Source organism: Myotis daubentonii, chromosome 5 (genome assembly GCF_963259705.1).
Source record: "Myotis daubentonii chromosome 5, mMyoDau2.1, whole genome shotgun sequence".
Taxonomy (NCBI): domain Eukaryota; kingdom Metazoa; phylum Chordata; class Mammalia; order Chiroptera; family Vespertilionidae; genus Myotis; species Myotis daubentonii.
In genome coordinates, this window is record NC_081844.1 from 36,275,137 (window position 1) to 36,296,313 (window position 21,177).

General features: G+C 39.8%; 1 protein-coding gene across 3 annotated transcripts in view; it reads right to left on the reverse strand.

The window, feature by feature from the left end:
* The window catches only part of KIF13B (kinesin family member 13B), a 217,554-nt gene that overhangs the window by 58,926 nt on the left and 137,451 nt on the right, over positions 1-21,177 (reverse strand). For all 3 annotated transcript variants that reach the window (XM_059697578.1, XM_059697576.1, XM_059697577.1), the window contains exons 20-26: positions 19,440-19,589; positions 19,017-19,145; positions 12,520-12,690; positions 9,415-9,572; positions 8,001-8,133; positions 2,016-2,162; positions 1,377-1,406 (exon numbers count right to left, since the gene is read on the reverse strand). In XM_059697578.1, the coding sequence (XP_059553561.1) occupies positions 1,377-1,406; positions 2,016-2,162; positions 8,001-8,133; positions 9,415-9,572; positions 12,520-12,690; positions 19,017-19,145; positions 19,440-19,589 (918 nt within the window). The remainder of the gene's footprint in view (positions 1-1,376; positions 1,407-2,015; positions 2,163-8,000; positions 8,134-9,414; positions 9,573-12,519; positions 12,691-19,016; positions 19,146-19,439; positions 19,590-21,177) is intronic.

Consider the following 21,177-nt stretch of genomic DNA (forward strand, 5'->3'; position numbering starts at 1 on the left):
ACCAGGGGGCAGCTCCTGCATTGAGTACCCCCTGGTGGTCAGTGCACGTCATAGCAACTGGTCGATCTGTTGTTCCAGTCATTCTGGTTGCAACAGTCACTTAGGCTTTTATATATACAGATGTCTATTATTGTCACTAGTTGGCTCCAGCCATTATTCAGAACAGTAACTTTCAGAAATTAAAACATCATCATTAGGGTAAGACTTTCTAAAAATCTATTCTCTGACCTCCAGAACCAGTTTTTTATCAGTGTTGGATAAAAATTATAAATGCTACTCAATAATCTTCATATTTATATCCCTTAGGACCACTGTAAGAATTCTTCAAAGTTATTCACTAGTCTTCAACATTTTGACTAGTCTTCATGTTTCTCTCCCTTGGCTTGGTGGGGGAAGGGGAGTGGGAACAGGGGCATTATCAACAGCCAAACAATTCTGCCCATCAACACCTGACTGTACACCAATCTCAGCTCATTTCCTTTTGTAATAAAGGTATAGGACTGGGTAGATCAGTGGAATGCTGTGGATATGGTGTGTATCTGGATTTCACTAAGGCACTTAACCAAATAGCTCATGACATTCTTGTGGACATGATGGAGAAATGTACAATGAGTCTACTTGAATGAGATCAGAAATGGCTGAAATATCACATCCAAGGAACAGTGATTGGTGAAATAATGTCAGCTTCAAAGAAGTCTCTATTGTTGTGCCATAGGACTTTGTATTTAACCCTCTCTGATACAATGTTTTTATCAGTGACTTATATAGGAAGGCAGACATTTTTATCAAATTAGAATGATGCAAAACCAGGAGAGTGACTACACTGGATGACATAATCAGGATCCAAAGAGCTCTGAGAGTCCTAACAAGACTAACAAGATAAAACTTAATAGACATAAACAGAATTTTACAGATTAGAAAAAGGGGAGGGGCAGGAGGAGATACAAAACCAAACCCGTATAACTGCATGAAGTGGGAGAAGAAATACCTGGCTTAAAATAAGGCAAATATCTAGGAGCATGGCTTGACTGAAGAGCAGTATGACAGCTCTTATCGAGAAAGGGGTGTGTGAGTCCACTCAAGGACAGAAAAAATAAGGTAGAGAATCTGCAGAAATAGATCTGTAGGAAACCTGGGTGGAGAGCTCCAGGTTTGGAAAAGGATAAAGATCACAAATGATTCCCAACCTAAACAGATTGTACAGGCTATGGCTTTACAGTCTATGACACACTCATTCTTCCCTACTGTATTAATCTGAGGAAAAGCAATATTTGAATCAGAATTAATTGTGTTATTATTAAGTAACAGTATAGCAAGACTCAGGAATGGGTACTTTAATCAAGCTTATATGATGAGGCTAACAGGTACTTCATTACCTGGTAGCTATCCATGTCTTCCTCTTCCTCCTGAAAGAAAAGAATACATTATGCAGAACTGAAACAGTTATCCAAGCATCAGGCAATGCTAAACAACCTGAATCTTTCCCCAGACTTCACATTTTCTACTTTAATGAATAATATACTGCTTCATCTCCCGCCCATGCTTACCCTCACTTTTGGTTTGATAGTTTTCAGAAAGTTAGAGTAAACCCTTGAGCTTCTTATGGGAAAGTGAAGAACATACATTTGACCTTTTTCAGGAACCAGTACAATACTTCCCCTGCTGGGTTTATAGTCCCACTCCCCAGGGGAAATCAAACACCTGCTGGCAGACAGTCTTTACAAGCCAGTAGGGGGTTTCTGCAGAGGGTGGTGATGGAGGAGGTTAATCAGGAGTAGGCACTGAGGACTTTCTGGAGGCTGAGATGTTTGATTAACCCTCAGCTTGACACATACCAGGGCAAAACCAACAGTCCAGTACAGTGAAATACCAGGTTAAAAAAAAAAAAAAAGACAGCAAAGGAAAACAAAAGGAATACTGAAAGAATTATTTGTGGAAGGCAGTTTCTGACAGGTTCCCAGATACTCTCACCTAATGAGTCTTTCTACAAGAACATAATAGGCAGAGTAACTCACATGGAAGGTCTCATGCGTCTTCGGGGATCTGAGTGCTCTAACTTTCACACACCCAATGCCAACAGACAATATACTTTCTTCCATCAGTGGTAACGTCCCAGACTCCTGCACAGTCTTCACTTCCACTTGTACTCGCCGGGACTGCCCCTGTATCACAGACAATTTTAAGAGTTTCTTGAAATCGGTTGGATTTGTAAAAATTTGGTTTACAGAGACCTCTACAGGCTGATGTTAGGAAAAGCATTTAATTTGGAGATACTATTCTCATATTTTAAATGTGAAATAGCAAACTACCAACTGAAAAGCTAATCATGAAAAATTAGCTTTTAAGCAAATAGAAAGTCACAGAACAAATATATGGTTTACACATTTTTAACAAGAAACGTTAAAAGAAAACATTCTAACAAAAGAAATGCAAATAGCTAGACCAGCGGTTCTCAACCTGTGGGTCGCGACCCCTTTGGGGGTCGAACGACCCTTTCACAGGGGTCGCCTAAGACCATCGGAAAACACATATATAATTACATATTGTTTTTGTGATGAATCACTATGCGTTAATTATGTTCAATTTGTAACGATGAAATTGGAGGTCACCACAACATGAGGAACTGTGTTAAAGGGTTGCAGCATTAGGAAGGTTGAGAACCACTGAGCTAGACAATAAAAAATGTTCAACTTACTAATAGTCAAATAAATACAAATTAAAATTAACACGATACATACTTATTTCACTTACGAAGCTGACAATTATCTTTTAAAAAGGCAATTTCCAATATTGCCCAAAGTAATTAAATTACATACACTATTTGTGGCAATATAAATTGGTAAAGCTTTCTGCAAAGCAATTTGAATAAAAAAGTTACATTTTCAAGTCAGTTACTCTTCCCCTCTTCCATCAGATTTTAATTCCCAAGAGCTTTGTGTTATCAGTAAAGTCAACTAAGGCAATGATTGATTTGAAAAGATGGGTCTCAGATGTCTTGTGATTTCATATTTTCTAAGGACTATGCATCAGGTATTTTGTGGAAAGAATACCTCAGAAAACATTTTAATTGTCTAAAATAGTTTAGTCAATTATTTACTTTGCCTAAGACAGAAAGTGATCTATTTTAAATGTGTGCCCAAATGTGAAAGGTAAAGTACATATATTTTGGGGAGGATTCCAGATAAAGAGAGGGAAGAAAAGGAGGAAAAAGATCCAGGAATGGCTCAGTGTGCCACAGGAAGAGCTTTGATCAGTATACTTAAACAGTTTGACTGAATTTCTTTCTGTTTTTCAACTGAACTTCTTGTAACTGCTGATATTTAACCATTTTTTTAAACTATAAAACAGCAATTTCATATGTTAACCTAACCAGTTTTCCCTGCCATTTTCCTGTTCAAGAACAGTAGGTTCCAATTTTGAAATATATTAAATTCAATGAGCCTACCATCAACACCCTCTATGAATTAGCTACAACCTCTTCTGTCACTGCTTTCCAGCTCTCCCCACGTTACTTTCTACTTTATTCCAATCTCTGTATCTTTACTCTTTTTTTAAAAAAATATTTTTTATTGATTTTTTACAGAGAGAAAGGGAGAGGGATAGAGAGTTAGAAACATCGATGCGAGAGAAACACCGATCAGCTGCCTCCTGCACACCCTCCAGTGGGGATGTGCCCACAACCAAGGTACATGCCCTTGACCGGAATTGAACCTGGGATCTTTCAGTCCACAGGCCGACGCTCTATCCACTGAGCCAAACCGGTTAGGGCTGTATCTTTACTCTTTATTCCTGTCCTTTACATATGAAAAAATCTCCAGCCTTTTCATGATACTTCCAGCATCCCGGTGAGGATGCACATCCTTCAAAAAGAGTCTTTCCTGATAAACCCAATCTACCTTTAAACACTTAAAATATAGGTTGTCAGAAGTATGACAAATACTTAAGTATTCAATTTACATTAAACCACAGAAGATTATCTGGTCTTGCCTTCCAGGAGATGAATTTCTAAAGCAGCTAACAAGGATATATATAGATTTAACAGATGTTCAGAAAAAGATGTTCTTCACACCCTTAAGAACCCTATTTTATGTCTATATCTCATGCTATAATTTAAACTAATTTCCTTCTGCTTTCAGTTCCTTGACCTTATATGCATGAAGAATTTGCTAAAATTCATTTGCTGGGGTTAGAGTATAAATGCTTCTCATCTTTCTCCTATTAAAACATTCAGAAACTTAAATATTTAAGCAAACTTTCTTTTTCCTTTAACCTTCTCCCATATTTTGCTGTGAATGATTTAAACATTCATTTACTAGAGTAACATTCATTCTAATATTTGACTATTGTTCTAAAGTATGGAAACTATCATAGGATGCAATATTTTACTAAATGTTGAATTAACATAAAGCATGGCAAAAAAGTATTTCCAAATCTACTATGTAAATTCTATTAAGATATTCTCTCTCATCTTTTTTTTAAAAAAATATATTTTTTATTGATTTTTTTACAGAGAGGAAGGGAGAGGGATAGAGAGTTAGAAACATCGATGAGAGAGAAACATCAACCAGCTGCCTCCTGCAAACCCCCCACTGGGTATGTGCCCGCAACCAAGGTACATGCCCTTGACCGGAATCGAACCTGGGACCCTTCAGTCCGCAGGCCGACGCTCCATCCACTGAGCTAAACCGGTTAGGCTCTCTCTCATCTTTAGTTAGCACTATAGACACTTTCCAGATTCCAACCTGCCTGGGGGCAAGTGATGGTTCCCACACATTGCCCTGCTGAATTGATTCCTGGCAGGTATTCATACCTGCCTAGTGGCATTTATTTAACTCCTCCTGTGGTATCATAAAAACATATTTGATCTTTGTCCTTCATTCCTGGCAGACAGCTCCTAAAACCCATGGACTATCCGGAATGATAAAGGTTATAGGCACATCTTTTAATAAAGTGACTTTTAATCTGGCAACCCTTGGCAGGCCCCCAGATAATTTGGTCATCAGAAAGACCAAGCCTTGGCCTGACTGGAGTGGCTCAGTTGGTTGAGCATCGTCCTGTGCACAGAAAGACCAAGCCTTGATTAGAAGTTGGAACTTTCAGCCTCACCCCTCAGAGAGAGAGGAGAGTGGGGCTGGAGATTATGGCCAATGGCCAAATGGTGTCATCAACCATTCCTACATAATGGAACATCCATAAAAACTTACAAAAGATGGTGTTCAGAGAGCTTCCTGGTCGATGAACAAATCCAGGTGCTGGGAGAGTGGTGTACACAGAGAGGACATGAAGTTCCTCATTCCTCATCCCATACCTGACCCATGCATCTCTTCCATTTGGCCATTCCTGCATTGTATCCTTATAATAAACTGGTAGCAGTATGTAATAGGCTTTCCCAAGTTTTGTGAATCATTCTAGCAAATTATCAAACCTTAGGAGGAGTGTTATGGGAGCCCCTGACTGCAACCAAGTCGAACAGAAGTATGGGTAACCTGGGAACCCGATACTTAGCACAGGAATCAGAAGCAAGGGCACTTTTGTGATTAAGTCTATGCCCTAAAACCTATGGAGTCTGAGCTAACTCTGGCAGGTAAGGTCCAAACTGAATTGAATAGGACACCCACTAATGTCTGCCGAGAATTGGTTGGTATCAGGAGAAAAAATTATTTCCCACCTCCCATGTGCCAAGCATTGTGTTTCATATACAGTATCTCTAATCTTCACACCAACCCTACAAAGTTGGTATTATCACCACCTCCACTCTGCACCTGATTAAAGGTTCTGAGAGGTCACTGGATTTACTCATGGGAGACCCTAACAGGTTAGACTAGCCATGGGCAAACTACGGCCAATTTTAAGATATTATATATATTCTCTAGACATTGATACATATTGAAGACAGTTTACCTAAAAGGATGTTATTGCCCATTAATTTGGTTAAAAATGAAACTTGAGATTTCAGAAGTCTTAAATTTTGTCCCAAGAATCTAACCTAAGATCAGCCAATCTTAATACGGGTGTGTGTGTCTGAGTGTATACATGTATAATATATTACATTAGTAATACAGCTTTATAAATGATACTGATTATGTGAAAAAAAAAAAACTTTAGTTCAAGGCATATCTTTTTGTATAGAAATCTTAAACAGCAGGATGATGTGTGAATTTAATTTTTGCAATCTTCAGGTGTTTTTCAATAGGATATTTAAAATAAATTGTTACCCTTATTTTCAAGGATTAAGAAATGGTGGTAAGGGCCCAGTAAGGTCATGTTCAGTGGGTTTTACCAAAGTCCACTGCTGTGCACTATGAAAAGGTGGAGTACTGTCTTTTAGGGCTTTTACTTCAGCCCCAAGATTAGAGGCAATAGCATCTTCTATATAGTTTGCCAGAATAACAAAACTATAGTGCAATAGAACAGCATTATATAAAGTTGATTTTGTCCAGGTGGAAATATTTCTGAGTATCTTGAATACCCCGAATCTTGAATTATCTTGGACTTTCAAAATAGTAGCTTTTGAAACCAATACAGCATTGATGCAAATTATAATAAAATACCTTTATAAGGAATTTCCTAGGCATATGTAAAAGCATTAGATAAACTATAATGGATTAAACATAGTGTATCAAATATTGGCTTTTTGGAAAGATGTTTTAGCATCTTGCTATTCAAAATGTAGTCTATGGACAGCAATATTGAGAGCTTGTTAGAAATGTAAAGGTAGAGAGCATCACCCGAAACGTGAATCAGAATTTACATTTTAACCAGATCCCCAGGTGATTTGGGTTCGAGAAGTACTATTTTAGGAGATTGGTATGCTTTCCTGACATTAACTTCAATGGATTGGCATTGTTTAGCAATGCCCCACTCAGTAGTAGTCATCATGATGCCATCTCCTGTTTATGAAAGCACGAAGTGATAATGGTTTTACACATTTATTATCTGCTATATCACTTGGACCTTTCTTTGGCTACTGTAATTACAGGATCTGGTACTGTTAAAATCTTCTTCCCCCATTTCTGCCTCACCCCAACTTATTCTTCCTCTTCTTCATTCATAATTTGAAAGCTTGGGTTCATTTTCCCTTGATCAGATATCTTTCATGGTTCTCTTTTGACTGAAAATGAAACTCCTTATAATTTGACTCCAGCCTTCTTTTTATTGCCATCTTCTATTCAGTATACTCCCTAGCTGAATTCACTACTTGCCATTTCCAGAAATTTGCTTACCTAGATGCTCCCAAATCATTGGTGGAGTGTAGGATACCTTCCACCTTCTCACCTCAGCCTTATCAATTGCTGTTTATCAACCTTACCTTAGTTGCTATCCTCATTCTGCCTTCTTTGGTTACTTTAGCCCACATGGGGCTCTCTTTATTCTGAAATTAATTAGACTTAGTTCACCACCGGAAGATACTAAGCCTCATTTCAGTTATACATTTTAGAGCAGCCATGGGCAAACTATGGCCCATTTGAAATGAATAAAACTAAAAAAAAAATAAAAAAAAAAAAGACCGTACCCTTTTATGTAATGATGTTTACTTTGAATTTATATTAGTTCACACAAACACTCCATCCATGCTTTTGTTCCGGCCCTCCGGTCCAATTTAAGAACCCATTGTGGCCCTCGAGTCAAAAAGTTTGCCCACCCCTGGATTAGACTCTGGAGGTTTGTTCATCACACTGTTTCTCCTTGTTTCTATAAATATTCTAATGTTGCTTGATATGTTTTATTTTGCACAATTCAATGCTAAGTTGTTCTTTAAAGCTTATCTCTTTATTACTTAAATCTAACAGAAACTGGTTTTAAAATATTATAAATAAAAGCATTTTTTTAAATGAAAGAAAATACACATGAAGTAGGAGATGATTTTAACATAAGAAATGGAGTTGGCCAGTCTAGCTTTCATTACCACTGACATTTCTGTCAAAGAAATCCAATAGTAAGCTTTATGGTACCAAAGTCTTTAATGTGAACATTCAAAATAACATTTATAATTCTGTTACCTGCCGGAGTTGGAAGATTCCTCCTGTAGGCACGTCCTTTGCAGAAATTACTTCTACGGGGCAGTATTCACCATTCTCGTTCTGTTCCAAGATTTGAACCCAGAATTCCATTTTCCTGGTGACTTCACTCCATCTAGGAAACAGTTGAAGTTCTTGGAAAGTCATACATTTCTATTTCAATACAGGCAGCTTAGGCTCCTACATGAGAATTAACAATGACAATGACCTCTAAACAAAGTAGTGAAATAGAATGATCTGTAGTTCAACAAGTAATATGCAAGTATATATTAGCAAATATAATTGAAAGCAAACTTAAACAAATAGTATCAGAACTAAGACTATACTTGCAGGGGCCATTTCCACAGTTCATTACTAGAGGAGTTTCTCTGAACATGTAGAGCACCAGAACTAGAAATGGCTCTTTTATTTTGTTCAAAAAGGTATGATGAGGCGTTGGTGGTATAGTGGTGAGCATAGCTGCCTTCCAAAAAGGTATGATGCCCAGCCGGTGTGGCTCCATGGTTAAGCATCAACCTATCAACCAGGATGTCACAGTTCAATTCCCTGTCAGGGCACATGCCCAGTTTTTGACTTGATACCTAGTAGGGGGTGTTGCAGGAGGGAGCCAATCAATGATTCTCTCATCATTGATGTTTCTATCTCTCTCCCTCTCCCTTCTTCTCTGAAATCAATAAAAAAAAAATACTTAAAAAATAAAAAGGTATGAAAACTACAAATCTATTTCAGTGATTATTTAAAAATCTAAACATTGTAACCAGTGGGACAGGAGCAAGTACAGTGATTATCTTTTCATAAGTAGATAAATATATGCTTTAGGAATTTGACAAGTATCTTTGCTCACATAAGAAAAGAGAATCAAGAAAAATCTCTCAATGTCTAATTTAAAATTTTCTAAAACTTTCTAACTGCAAAAAAAGAAAATCTGGTTTTCATTTAAAAAATAGATGAAAAGTACAAATATATGTGCTCTTTCCCTCATTTCCTTTTAACTCTTTTTTTAAAAACTCTTCTTTTAAAATCCTGGTAAACAAATGAGCCTACCTCCTCCCATCACCGATGCCACCTGAAAAGAACTTTGAGCTAAAGAAAAATAAGTAAACTTGAATTCTAGAGCATATCTTGATCCCTTTTCTCTACAGTTGATTAATTAGAATTCATAATAAGCTATCTATTCTCCAAAAATTTATTTCACTCTGTATTCTTAACTACCCATATATTTAGCTTTCTTCTATCACACTTCAAAGTTCATCCTCTAAAGAAGTTTAAGTGTGCTATTAATGCCCTGGAAGCACCACCATCTATCACTAGTGATGATGCCCAGGAAAGGACAACCTTTATAAATGGCAGTATTAATCTCTAGTAATTTGTAATCAGATGGATCTCCAAAATTCACCTGTCCCGAAGACTACGTGTTTTTGCTTGAATAATCCCCAAATCCCACAGGGCTGGGTTTTTCGGTGGATCGGTCATCTTATGGCCATATATTTCAATTGCCAGTGCCCCTTCTGAAAGGTGCTCAAGAAAGTCTTCAGTAATGTTAACAGAAAACTCCTAAAAAAAATCACAGAAGAGGAAACACTTTCTGGTTACCTTATGATAACTTGTACCTAGCATCATATGCTTCATGAAGAAGAGAAATAGAAAAGACTGTTTTAGTTATAGAACAGAACTGCTGTTATATTACATCCAGAATGAATTCTCACATGGTCTAAGGTTCTTGACTTTAAAAATAATGATACCTCTAATTTTTAAAAAATGTTTCACCTTGAAAATCTATTGTGAAAGACCAGCATTGTATTCTGTTCTGTTAGCAATACTTTGGGAGCCATTTTAAAAAGTATAAACAATTATATTAAGAACTAGAGGCCCGGTGCACAAAAATTTGTGCACTCGGGGGGTGAGGGGGAGTGCCTCAGCCCGGTCTGTGCCCTCTCACAGTCTGGGACCCCTCAGGAGATAACGACCTGCTGGCTTAGGACTGCTCCCGGGCGGCAAAGGGCAGGCCCAATCCCTAGGTGCAGCCCCTGGTTGGGCTCAGAGCAGGGCCGATTGGGGAGTTGGGGCGCTGCCCCCTGTCATGCACAGAGCAGGGCGGATCAGGGGGTTGGGGCACCGCCCTCTATCACCCACAAGCAGGGCTGATCAGGGGGTTGGGGCACTGCCCCCTGTCACACACAGAGCAGGGCCCATCAGGGGGGTTGGGGCTCCACACCCTGTCACGCACAGAGCAGGGCCCATCAGAGGGTTGGGGAGCTCCCCCCTGTTACGCACAGAGCAGGGCGGATCAGGGGATTGGGGCGCCGCCCTCTATCACCCACAAAGCAGGGCCGACCAGGGTGTTGGGACACCGCCACTCTCACACTCGGGGCAGGGCCGATGGGGAGGTTATGGCTCTACCCCATCACACACAGAGCAGGGCCCGTGGAGGGGGGGTTGGAGCGCCGCCCTCTATCACCCACAGAGCAGGGCTGATCAGGGGGTTGGGGCGCTGCACCCTGTCACACACAGAGCCGCAGGGCGATCAGGGGGTTTGGGCGCTGCCCCCTGTCACACTGATCCCGGTGCTGGGAGGCCTCTCAGCTCCACTGATCCCGGTGCTGGAAGGCATATTACCCTTTTACTATATAGGATAGAGGTCTGGTGCACGGGTGGGGCAGGCTGGTTTGCCCTGAATGGTGTCCTGGATCAGGGTGGTTGTCCCCACTGGGGTGCCTGGCCAGCCTGGATGAGGGGATGATGGCTGTTTGCAGCTGGTCACACACCCTTCAGGGTGGGGGTCCCCACTGGGGTGCCTGGCCAGTCTGGGTGAGGGGCTGAGGGCTGTTTTCAGGCTGGAGAGTGACTGAAGCTCCCAACTCCTCCTTTTTTTCTTTTTAATTCTGGGCCAGCTTTAGCTCTGGCTCCAGCTCTGAGGCCTCTGCTGCTGAAAGCAGGTATCTGGTTTGTTTGGGTTCTATAGTCGAAACACTGTATCAACTCCAGCTCTGAGATCCCGGTGGGCTGAAAGCAGGTTTCTGGGGTTTTGTTTAGCTTCTATATTTGTAACAATGTTTCAAACTGCAAGTTCAGAGGCTGGCAAGGCAGGCGGGGAACATTGGAGTCCTCCGTCACTGAAGCAAGCAAGCCTCATGTTAGTTTCAAGCTGCCTGGCTGCCGGCCACCATCTTGGCTGGCAGTTAATTTGCATATCTCGCTGATTAGCCAATGGGAAGGGTAGCAGGTACGCTAATTACCATGTTTCTCTTTTATTAGATAGGATTACAATATAACAAGAAAAGAATTATAACAATGATCTATGATATCTTGATATAAAAGAATATTTTTCCCAGTTTTTAGGAAGCTATCTCCAATAATAGGAGAGAAAGAAAAGAAAAAATGATCAGTACAAAAAAAATCACCTAAATTTTGAAAAATTCTCCCACCCTGTCCATCTTTGCAACATAGATTTAAGACAGCATTTTGCAATAGTTAGAATGAAGCTCTAAAATAATTTATTAGTAAAAGTGATAGAATCTCCATCTCTTTCACTCTCTCTTGATCTTTAATACACTAAAGGTATTTCTATATTTTAAACAATTAGAGACTTCTCTCTTGAAAAAAAATGAGATAGGTCAACTGTGCCACAATAGGAAAAAGGTATCTAAGATCTGACATTCCCAGTTCTGCTGGTTACCACCCATGGGCAAACTGGTCTCTCTGAACTGGTTTCTTCTGCTGAAAAAAAGCACCCTCATCAAATATATCTGTGGTAAAGGTCAAATGAGAGAATAACATCAGTGCCTAGCAGAGCACTGGGTACTCAGTAAAATTAGTTTTTGTCTCTTTTCTGTCTTCACTTTCTCTAAAACACTGGTGTCTTAACTTTTTTAGATGACAATTTCTCCAATCTATAATAATAAAAGCATAATATGCAAATCGACCGAACAGTGGAGTGACCATCCAGACGACCTTCCAGAATGACCAGTGGGCAGGGCTGCAGGGCTGCAAGGCAGCCGGAGCCACGAGGCAGCTGGGGCCACAAGGGCCGAGAGGCAGCCGAGGCAGCAAGGGCTGCGAGGTAGCCACCGAGGTGGCCAGGATTGCGAGGGCCTACCCTTGCACGAATTTTGTGCATCGGGCCCCTAGTAATCTAATATAAAACCTAGATTCCTTTTGGAGAACAACACACACATACACACATATGTGAAAGTGCTAATGTGTGTATGTATTCACACAAAAGTTAACTTTTGATTATGGAGGAGTTAACTGCATTGACACTTTGGTTTAGTTTTGTTTTTTCTCCCAGCTTTACTGAGATATAAGTGACATATAACATTGTGTAAGTTTAAGGTGCGTAATGTACTGATAACACTTCAGATTTTTAATACAGCACAATTCTAAGAAACTCTGATCCAAGACACATATCAGTACCAAATTATTCAAATAAATAAGGTTCATTTTCTTGTTTTGTGTCTGCCTGAGTAATTAAATACTGACCAAGTCTAGAAGACATACTTACTTTGCAATGATCAAAGACAACCATGCACTGAGGCTGCTTGCTGACAGGAGAGGATGAGGTGTCCACTTCCGGTGCGACCATTACTGGATCCTGTTGATCCCAGAAGTTGTATTTGCAGAATACAAAGTGGGACAGATGCTGTGGCAACCCAGTGGCTTGGAGTATTTTAACCTGAAGGGAAAGGAAGGTTCTGTTAGTTTTTATGTCAAAGAGTTCCAAGAAATACTTAGAGATATGGACTCCAGTCCTGACTGTCACTAACTGTTGGTTTATGTTGACCAAATCCCATTAACTCTGGACTGTACTTCTGCCCTAGTCATATTTAGCAAGAGGTTGACAAGGGTAACAAAGGCAATAACTTTGACTATAAAGGTGGATGTCTTAAAGCATTTATAGACTAATGAAAAACATTTAAATTCTAATTTCTTATAACATCATCATAATCATCCTATAATAACAATAATCAACTCAGAAGAAGAAAGCTCTCAAATATCAACACCATTCCATGATACAAATTTGGTTAGTGAATACTGTACATCATAAGAACACAGAATTATTAAGAATGATGAAGAACATGTACGTGCCAATAAGCAAAAAACCGTTTACTTGATACTTTAAAGTTTGTTTCTTTTTAATAAGGTTCTCAAGTAGACTACTACATGTGACTAGAGCATTTTGGAGGAAACTTTAAAAGCCTCAGGAATGTATACTGTAGAGATCTGGAGGGGTGAACGGTGAAGATTAAAGAAATGCCCAGAACAGATTTTAAAGCAGACAAATTTCTAAATATTTCTTTTGACAGGTAGCATCAAATTGATTTTTTAAACTGAAGTTTTTGTATTAAGTTGTAATATTCTAAAACTCCCCCACTATGAAGGAAACTAAACCCTAAAATTAATTAAGTGAAATTCTGATTTTATAAATTCTAATTTTATAACCCATTAGGCCAACTTTCATATGACTGAGCATTTATTTACTCTTCAACTGGTCTCTTTCTTGCATGTTGTAGGTTGTACTCTATCCCCAGCAAATAAATTTAACAAAAGTAGATTTGAATATGTGATGTAGTTCATCAAACACAAATATAATAGTCTTAGCACTTGAGGAAGTCTTAATAATGCCACAGAAAAATCTCACAAAGCAAATGATTTTATTTTCTTCTATACCAGGTCCATAATGGCTAAGCAATGAATGGAAACTCCTGTTATTATCCACTGTTTCCTGTGACAGCAACAAGAGTTTGCAAATCTAGATGGTAACTCCCTGACAGGCTATGAAAGATGAATTGACTAACACATTTTATTCCTCCGAACCAAATACGGCAAGCTGTATTCAGCAATTACTTTTTTCTTAAATTTAAAAAACTATCACTTTTTTATTAAATGTTAAAAGTGATTATTATATTCTTTAAGATGAGGCAATGTCGTATTTGGGAAGAATATAAGATTCTGGAGTATATAGACCCAAATAAAAATCTCTGCCACTTATTAGCTTCCGTTTTTAAAAAATTACTTTTAAAATTACATTTTAGTTTCCTTAGTTTTTCTCCTAGGTGTAACAGGATAGCTAGCTAATGATACCAGTGTGAGGAATGACCATTACCAATTAAATGAAATGAATGAAAAGGCTTTGAGTGGATAGATGTTCAATAGGTACCTCCTTGTGATAGAATTCCACCTGAAAGCCTTCTTTTTAGACATCGATCTCAGTTTTGGGGTTGAAATAAATAAGCAAACACAAGGCTTTATATACTGAACTGTTCCCTACAGGCAACTTCTCGGGAATGAGACTGCCAGGAATGAAGAATAACAGGATATAACAGAATGAGGAATATTTAGAACATAGGTTTGGGTTTCTTTTTCGGTTTTAGTTTTTGTCTACAGAAACCAAAAATCACCACAAGGTGTCAGGATAACACAGACTCCAATCAGCTCACCATTGCTCAAGATACTAGAGCCCAGGAATGTCAGAAGACATTGATGTGGTTTGGAATTTTAAAATACACTAATTGTATCTAATGTAATTGAAAATATTAATATGTACAAACTTTCTTTCACCCCAGAAAAATAAACCCAGACTTCTTTTATGGCTGGCGAAAACTCTTCACTCATGCAATCCAAGTGTCCCCAGACTGGTTTGGTTTGTTTTTTCTAATAATATTTTGTTGCTATCACACAGTTTATTTGTCTTCCTCCTTTTATACAAAAGGCTATTATATGCTCAGAATATGGTCTCTAAAAACCACTTTCCATTAAAAGGAATCAGGTTCCCTGGAGAAATGACTGATTCCAGATTTAGGACAGGGAACGTACAGAACGAGACCAGAATATTCGTCGTATCTGAATGCAAGAAAGCTAGTAGAGTTTATGAGGGTTAAGGTTGTGTCAAAGGACTCATGAACCAACCGAAGAGCCCCCGCAGGCCAAAGATGGGATCATCTGAACTTCAATATAGGCAATAAATACAATGGATTGAAACACATCAAATATATTTAAATCTAAGAGTTCAATAATGATATTAAAACTAAAACCAAAAAGAAATCTCCTTGGATGCTTTTGGATATTGGTAGGAAAACCAATTCATTATTTTTAAAATCAGTAAATAATGGGAGAGACTGGAACATTTACCACGCCTCTCCTATTCAAACTGTATCTCTGAAGAGAAAATAGTTGATAATAGAAAGATTCTCTCTATAGAAGTATTCAGCTAATAACTGAAGGAAAAATAGAATTATAGCATCATTCTTTTCTAATGCCTAATGAAATGTCTAGGTAATGAACACCAATGATTGTTAACCACGCTGAAAGAGAAGCAGACATAATGTGCCTTCTGAAGGAAAAATAATGAAGTACCCTCTCTAATCCTCTCTCCCATACATTGCTCCCCCATACCTAGCAATTAATGAAAAATACAGCATAACATGTTAAATAATACCAATCAGTAAAATGCAGACTATGAGAAAATATAATAGCCCATTTTCTAAAATAAATTGTAGGATAAGAGAGAATGAGAGACAAAGAGAAACAGAGAAGAACACCACCCACAAGTGATTGAGCCTAAAGATTAAGACAGACTTCAGAGACATGTCAACTAAGACAATCAAAAAAACTGACTGGACAGTTCATGATATTTAAGAAAGCATTCATTTTTTATTATGATATTTTAGTTTTATTTGATCTTTTTAAGTACTTTTTTTTATTGTTGTTAATCCTCCCTCGAGGATATTTTTCCATTGATTTTTAGAGAGAGTGGAAGCTAGAGGGAGAGACGCAGAAAGAGAAACATCAATGTGAGACAGACACATCGACCAGTTGCTCCCACATGTCCCCAACCAGGGCCAGGGATCGAGCCTTCGACTGAGGTATGTGCCCTTGACTGGAATGGAACCTGGGACCTTTTAGTCCATGGGCCGATGCTCTATCTACTGAATCAAACTGGCTAGGGCAAGTACTCTTCTTTTGGAGATACTAAACTATTTATCGACTTGGGGCCCGTTGCATAAAATTTGTGCATGGGTAGGGTCCCTAGGCCTGGCTGCCGATCAGTTGGGCGACCAGTTGGGGCCTGCAGGCTGGGGGCAGCTCCTGCGTTGAGTGTCTGCCCCCTGGTGGTCATTGTGCATCATAGTGACTGGTCATTCCGCTGTTTGATAGATTTGCATATTAGGCTTTTATTATAAGGATGTAATATGATGTCTGGAATTGCTTCAAAATAATCCAAGGGAAGGAGTCAGTGCAGAAGTGGCTTAGGTGTATGAATGGAAGAAGACTGACCACGAGTTGGTAATTGTCCAAGGAGGATGAAAGGGGATCAATAACACCTTTCTCACTACTTTTATGTTTGATTATCTTCCAATAAAAAAAAAAATCTTCAGATTTTTAAACATTATTTTCTTAAAAAGCTTGTTACCCAGGACATACTACTTCTTAACAGTGATAAAGATAAATTTTCCAAATGAGATAGTATCTTTTGTGTTACTTTACTAATAGTAAACTCACACAGTTGATCGTTCACACAGCTGCATTTACTGGTCCATCACCTTTAAAATGGGCCATATGGAGTCATCAAACCTATGTCTCCATCTTTGATAATCCTATAACTTTAAAGGACATGCTAGCAAAACAAGTACAATACAATAAAGAGTAACCTTTTAGGAATTAAGAATCCCCTGCTAATCCTGAAGCAATAGACTTAAAACATATGAGGCCTTCTTAATATATGCAAAGACATACAGAAAGTAGCCCAACTTTAACAGCCTTAGCTTTCCCGTGCCTTGCAGCTAATGCCTACTTTCAATGTCAACTTCCATCCTAGAAACATGTGCTGAGACCCAGGACTGGACATAGGATGGATTATGAAATAAGAGTTCAGGTCAGGCTTCTTCTACTTCATGTATGAATGGTCTTGTACACTGTTTCAATTCCCCTTGCTAATTTCTCTTCCTCAAAAACCTTTTTAACTGGTTTCTCTGTGATTCTTAAGCAATGGCAGGATGGCCCACTGGAGTGGATCTGGAAATGTATGAGGGGATTTTTTTTCCCCACTGTCATGAGTGACAGAGGTGGCACTACCTCTGCTGACTGTGATGACAGGAATGTGATAACCTACCTAAAATCTACCGAGCAATTTCCCATGAAAATGCCATAGCTCCCTCTGGAGTAAGAGTTGTACATAACACACTCTCCTTCAAGTTCACTTGGAATCTCATTTTTCCAGAAATTTTCCTCAGACCTTACTATCAGAATCAATTACCTTTCCTCTGTGTCCCAGAATGTCTGGCCTACCTCTCTCAGAGCACCAGGGTTACACAACATTGGAGTCTTCTGTTCACTTTTGTGCCTCCCTTATACATATGCACGAACCACACAGAGTGCTCCTCGAGAGTTGGAATCCTGTCTTATTCATCTTTATATTTGCAGTGCCTGGCACAATGTCTGACAGATAACACTCAACACGTAGCCCATGAATGGCATGCATGGGAAGAGCAGGAAGAAAAGGCCTTGCAATTAGGGCATGACAATAGCATAGGCAAAGGCACGTGGGGGAAGAGGAAGAAAAAAATCATAGAAAACAAGGGTGAAGAGTGACTTATGGCAGGAGCATAGAAACAGGACTGTGGCTGGAATACAGTTCTATCATCAGCAGGAATCAAGAGGCCTGAGTTGTGTGAAAAAACTGAGCTTCTCTATAAAAAATTTCCAATAAACACAAATCCATATAAATGTGGAGTGAAATGGCCCAGAGGAAAGAGGTAACCTCTCCAAAGCTTCACAGCAGAAGGTAGTGTAAGTACCTGGCTAACCAGGACATCAACAGCTATCCTATATAATAAAAGGCTAATATGCAAATAGACCAAATGGTGGAACAACCAGAACAACTGAATAACCAAACAACCAGTCGCTATGACATATGCTGACCACCAGCGGGTGTGTGCAGAACATGGTGGGTGTTGGCCGCGGCAGGATGGTGGAGCAGGTGAGCAAGGGCGCCAGACTAAGGCAAGGCACCAGACCAAGGTGGGGCGCCGGTCACTGTTATCCGGGCGAGCTTCTGGTGGTTACTGAACATTCTTTGTTCCCACACACTGCGGTCCCACCTAGTGCTCGCATCTGCTGCTGGTACCAGCCCCGCTCACACCCACAGCTAGCGCCGAAGCCGCCGCTTGCACCTGCTGCCAGTGCCCGGCGCCGGTCCCAATCACTCGGCACTAGCAGCAGGTGCAAGTGGCAGCTGCCGGCCCTGATAGCCCCTGAGGGCTTCTCCACCTACCCCTGCTCCCAAGGGGCAATTGGGGCAGAAGCTGCCACTCCCACTCACTGACGGTGCCAGCCCCGCTCGTATCTGCTGCTGGCATCAGCCCCAATCACTCTGCACCATCGGTGGGTGCGAGGGGAATGGTGCCGTCAGTGTGTGGGGGCAGCGGCGGCGGGAGCAGGGCTGCCAGCAGACAGGGGACTGGGGGCCAGGCAGGGGCATGGAGGATGGGCTGAGATCTACTCCTGTGCCTACTGCAGCCTCGTGGCCCACAGGTCCTTTCAAGGTGCACAAATTCATGCACTGGGCTCCTAGTATATGTGTGTGTGTGTGTGTGTGTGTGTGTGTGTGTGTGTGTGTGTATGACTAATATGCAAATTGTTCCCTCAGGAGTTCGACTGGGAGACCGGGAGTCCGATTGCTCTCTATGACATGCACTGACCACCAGGGAACAGCACAGAATGAAGGAAGGCCCTGGTCGGCAGCTGGCAGCCAGGGAAGAAAGGACTCAGCCAGCAGCCAGAAGGCCCCAATCAGCCTGATTGCTTGCCAGGCCTAGGGACCCTACTCACGCACGAATTTCATACACCAGGCCTCTAGTATATGATAAAATACTAAATACTAAAGATTTATTTTGAGACAGCTATTTTCAAAATTTGAAAAAGAACATAATATTTATCATCTACCTAAAATCCTCAAAATCCATCACACTTCTCCTACTTGTAAATGTAACTGGGACTTACCATGCATGTGAGTTTGTTCTCATGGGTCTCCTTATCAAAGGAGGTATCTGCAGCGTCATCTCCTCCGGCAATCCTTTCCGCAATGTCGCCACTGATCCGCATCACCTCGACATGCAGCCGACCTGCCACCTGCAACAATGAGGGAAAAGCAGGTCCTTTTTCCAGAGTTTGTTCTTTCTTCTGCTTTAGAGTCAAGTGGTTAGGTTACTGGTATATGAGAATTTAGAAGCCTAGGTTCTAACAGTTCCTTTCCCCCAAAGCACTTGGAATAATCACCATAAGGCAGTATAAAACACAGGTGTTAATAACACATATTAACTATTGCTTGTTATTATTGATGAAAAATGGTAACTATATATTATCAATACTCTACTGTTAAGTGAACCATTCTCTGAAGGATAAAGGCATGCATAGGACACTAACCTCTCCTTTCTGGTTGACAATTGGAACAGCATATTGTAACTTCACATCATAGAAGAGGGACTCGAGGAAGACATTTGCCACCCCAATGAGACTATGATTTTCCTGCTCATCATAGAATGGATCGGCACGCTTGAAGTAAGACCGTATTACCTTCAAAAAGATTCAGAACATACAAATTAAGAAAATGGACTAAAATAAAATGAATTCAACCCATCACTTTTGATGCACTCTAATAAAGTCATTAAACTCAGCTGAAGTATAGCACTGTATTGTGCTCACTCTCTCTCTCCCCTCCCCATTCTTATTTTAGAATAAATGGTCAGCATTCTTCACCCATGAGAGAGGAATCCCCATAATGCCATTACTTTTATTTCTTTTTTTAAATTTAAAAAATTTATTTTTTAATTACAGTTGACATACTATATTAGTTTTGGGTATATAGCACAGCGATTATATACCTTATGAAGTGATCACTCCAATTAGTCTAGTACCCATCTGCCACCATACATAGTTATTTCAGTATTAACTATATTCCCTGTGCTGTACTTTACATCCCCGTGACTATGTCATTACTTTTATCATTCCTTCTCCTTTACCTGGTAATCGTGCCATGAAAACATAGAAGACATACACTGACTAGAAAAAGAAGTAAAATGTATTAGAGAACTCTTCATTTTTCATTCATATCTATTCCACTTGTTCCTACAAAAATATGAGATATGTTGCTACTAATGAGAGGTGACCCCTTATAGGAGAGTGGTGTGATGGGTCCTTTTGTATTTACTATTAATGTTGTTTTATTTCTATGGTGAAATAGGAAAGGAATACACAAGAAAATAAAAATATATTTTAGGAAAAACATCTACAATAATAAAAGCATAATATGCTAATTAGACCAGACGACCTTCCAGACAAAGCCAGGGCTAGGAGGGAAGCCTGGTCCCGGGTGCCTGCCGGTGGCTGCAGGGAAACCCGGGTCCCAGTTGCCTGCCGGCAGCTGGAGAGAGGGAAGCCCAGGGCCCAGGTGCCGGAGGGAAGCGGTGCTGGAAGCCAGGGGAAGGAAGGCCTACTCTTGCATGAATTTCATGCATTAGGCCTCTAGTGTCATATAAAGTAAAAATTCATTTTTATTGATGACAATTTGGAAAACTGAAAACTTTTGAAAAACAAGAAGCTAAGGAATTAAAACAACTCTATGCGAACACAGGAGTATTGAAAATATGTAAAAATATGCATAATAGATCTTTCTATTTTAAATATGTACAGTATAGATAGAGCTGGCCTAAATGAGGAAAACCGGCAACTTGAGGGGAGGGTACCAGAGTCCATACCTATGGCACCTACTTAAGGTCAAGACACCTTCAAAATATGTTCCTAATAGTATAAATGTTAAGATATCACTGATGTTCAATTAACAAAACAAATATTGTAGGTATATTACCTACAGGGTTAAAGTGTTGAGAAATGAGAAGAGCATGGTCTCTGTCCTAAATAAATTCACAGTGCAGTCTGGGAGACAGAAACATGTTAACACCTGCAGAAATGAGTTTGGACTATAGAAAATTCTATCAGAAATCCAGAGGATACAAAATGAGGAAGAGAACAAAAGAAGATGCCGGAACAATGGGTTATTAACATTTTTGGTTAGCTAAACAACTTAGAGGATTAAAATAAATATCCTAGAAATAGGCTTACTATTTTGGAAAAATGAACAATTTTCCCCTAAAATGGATAGGCT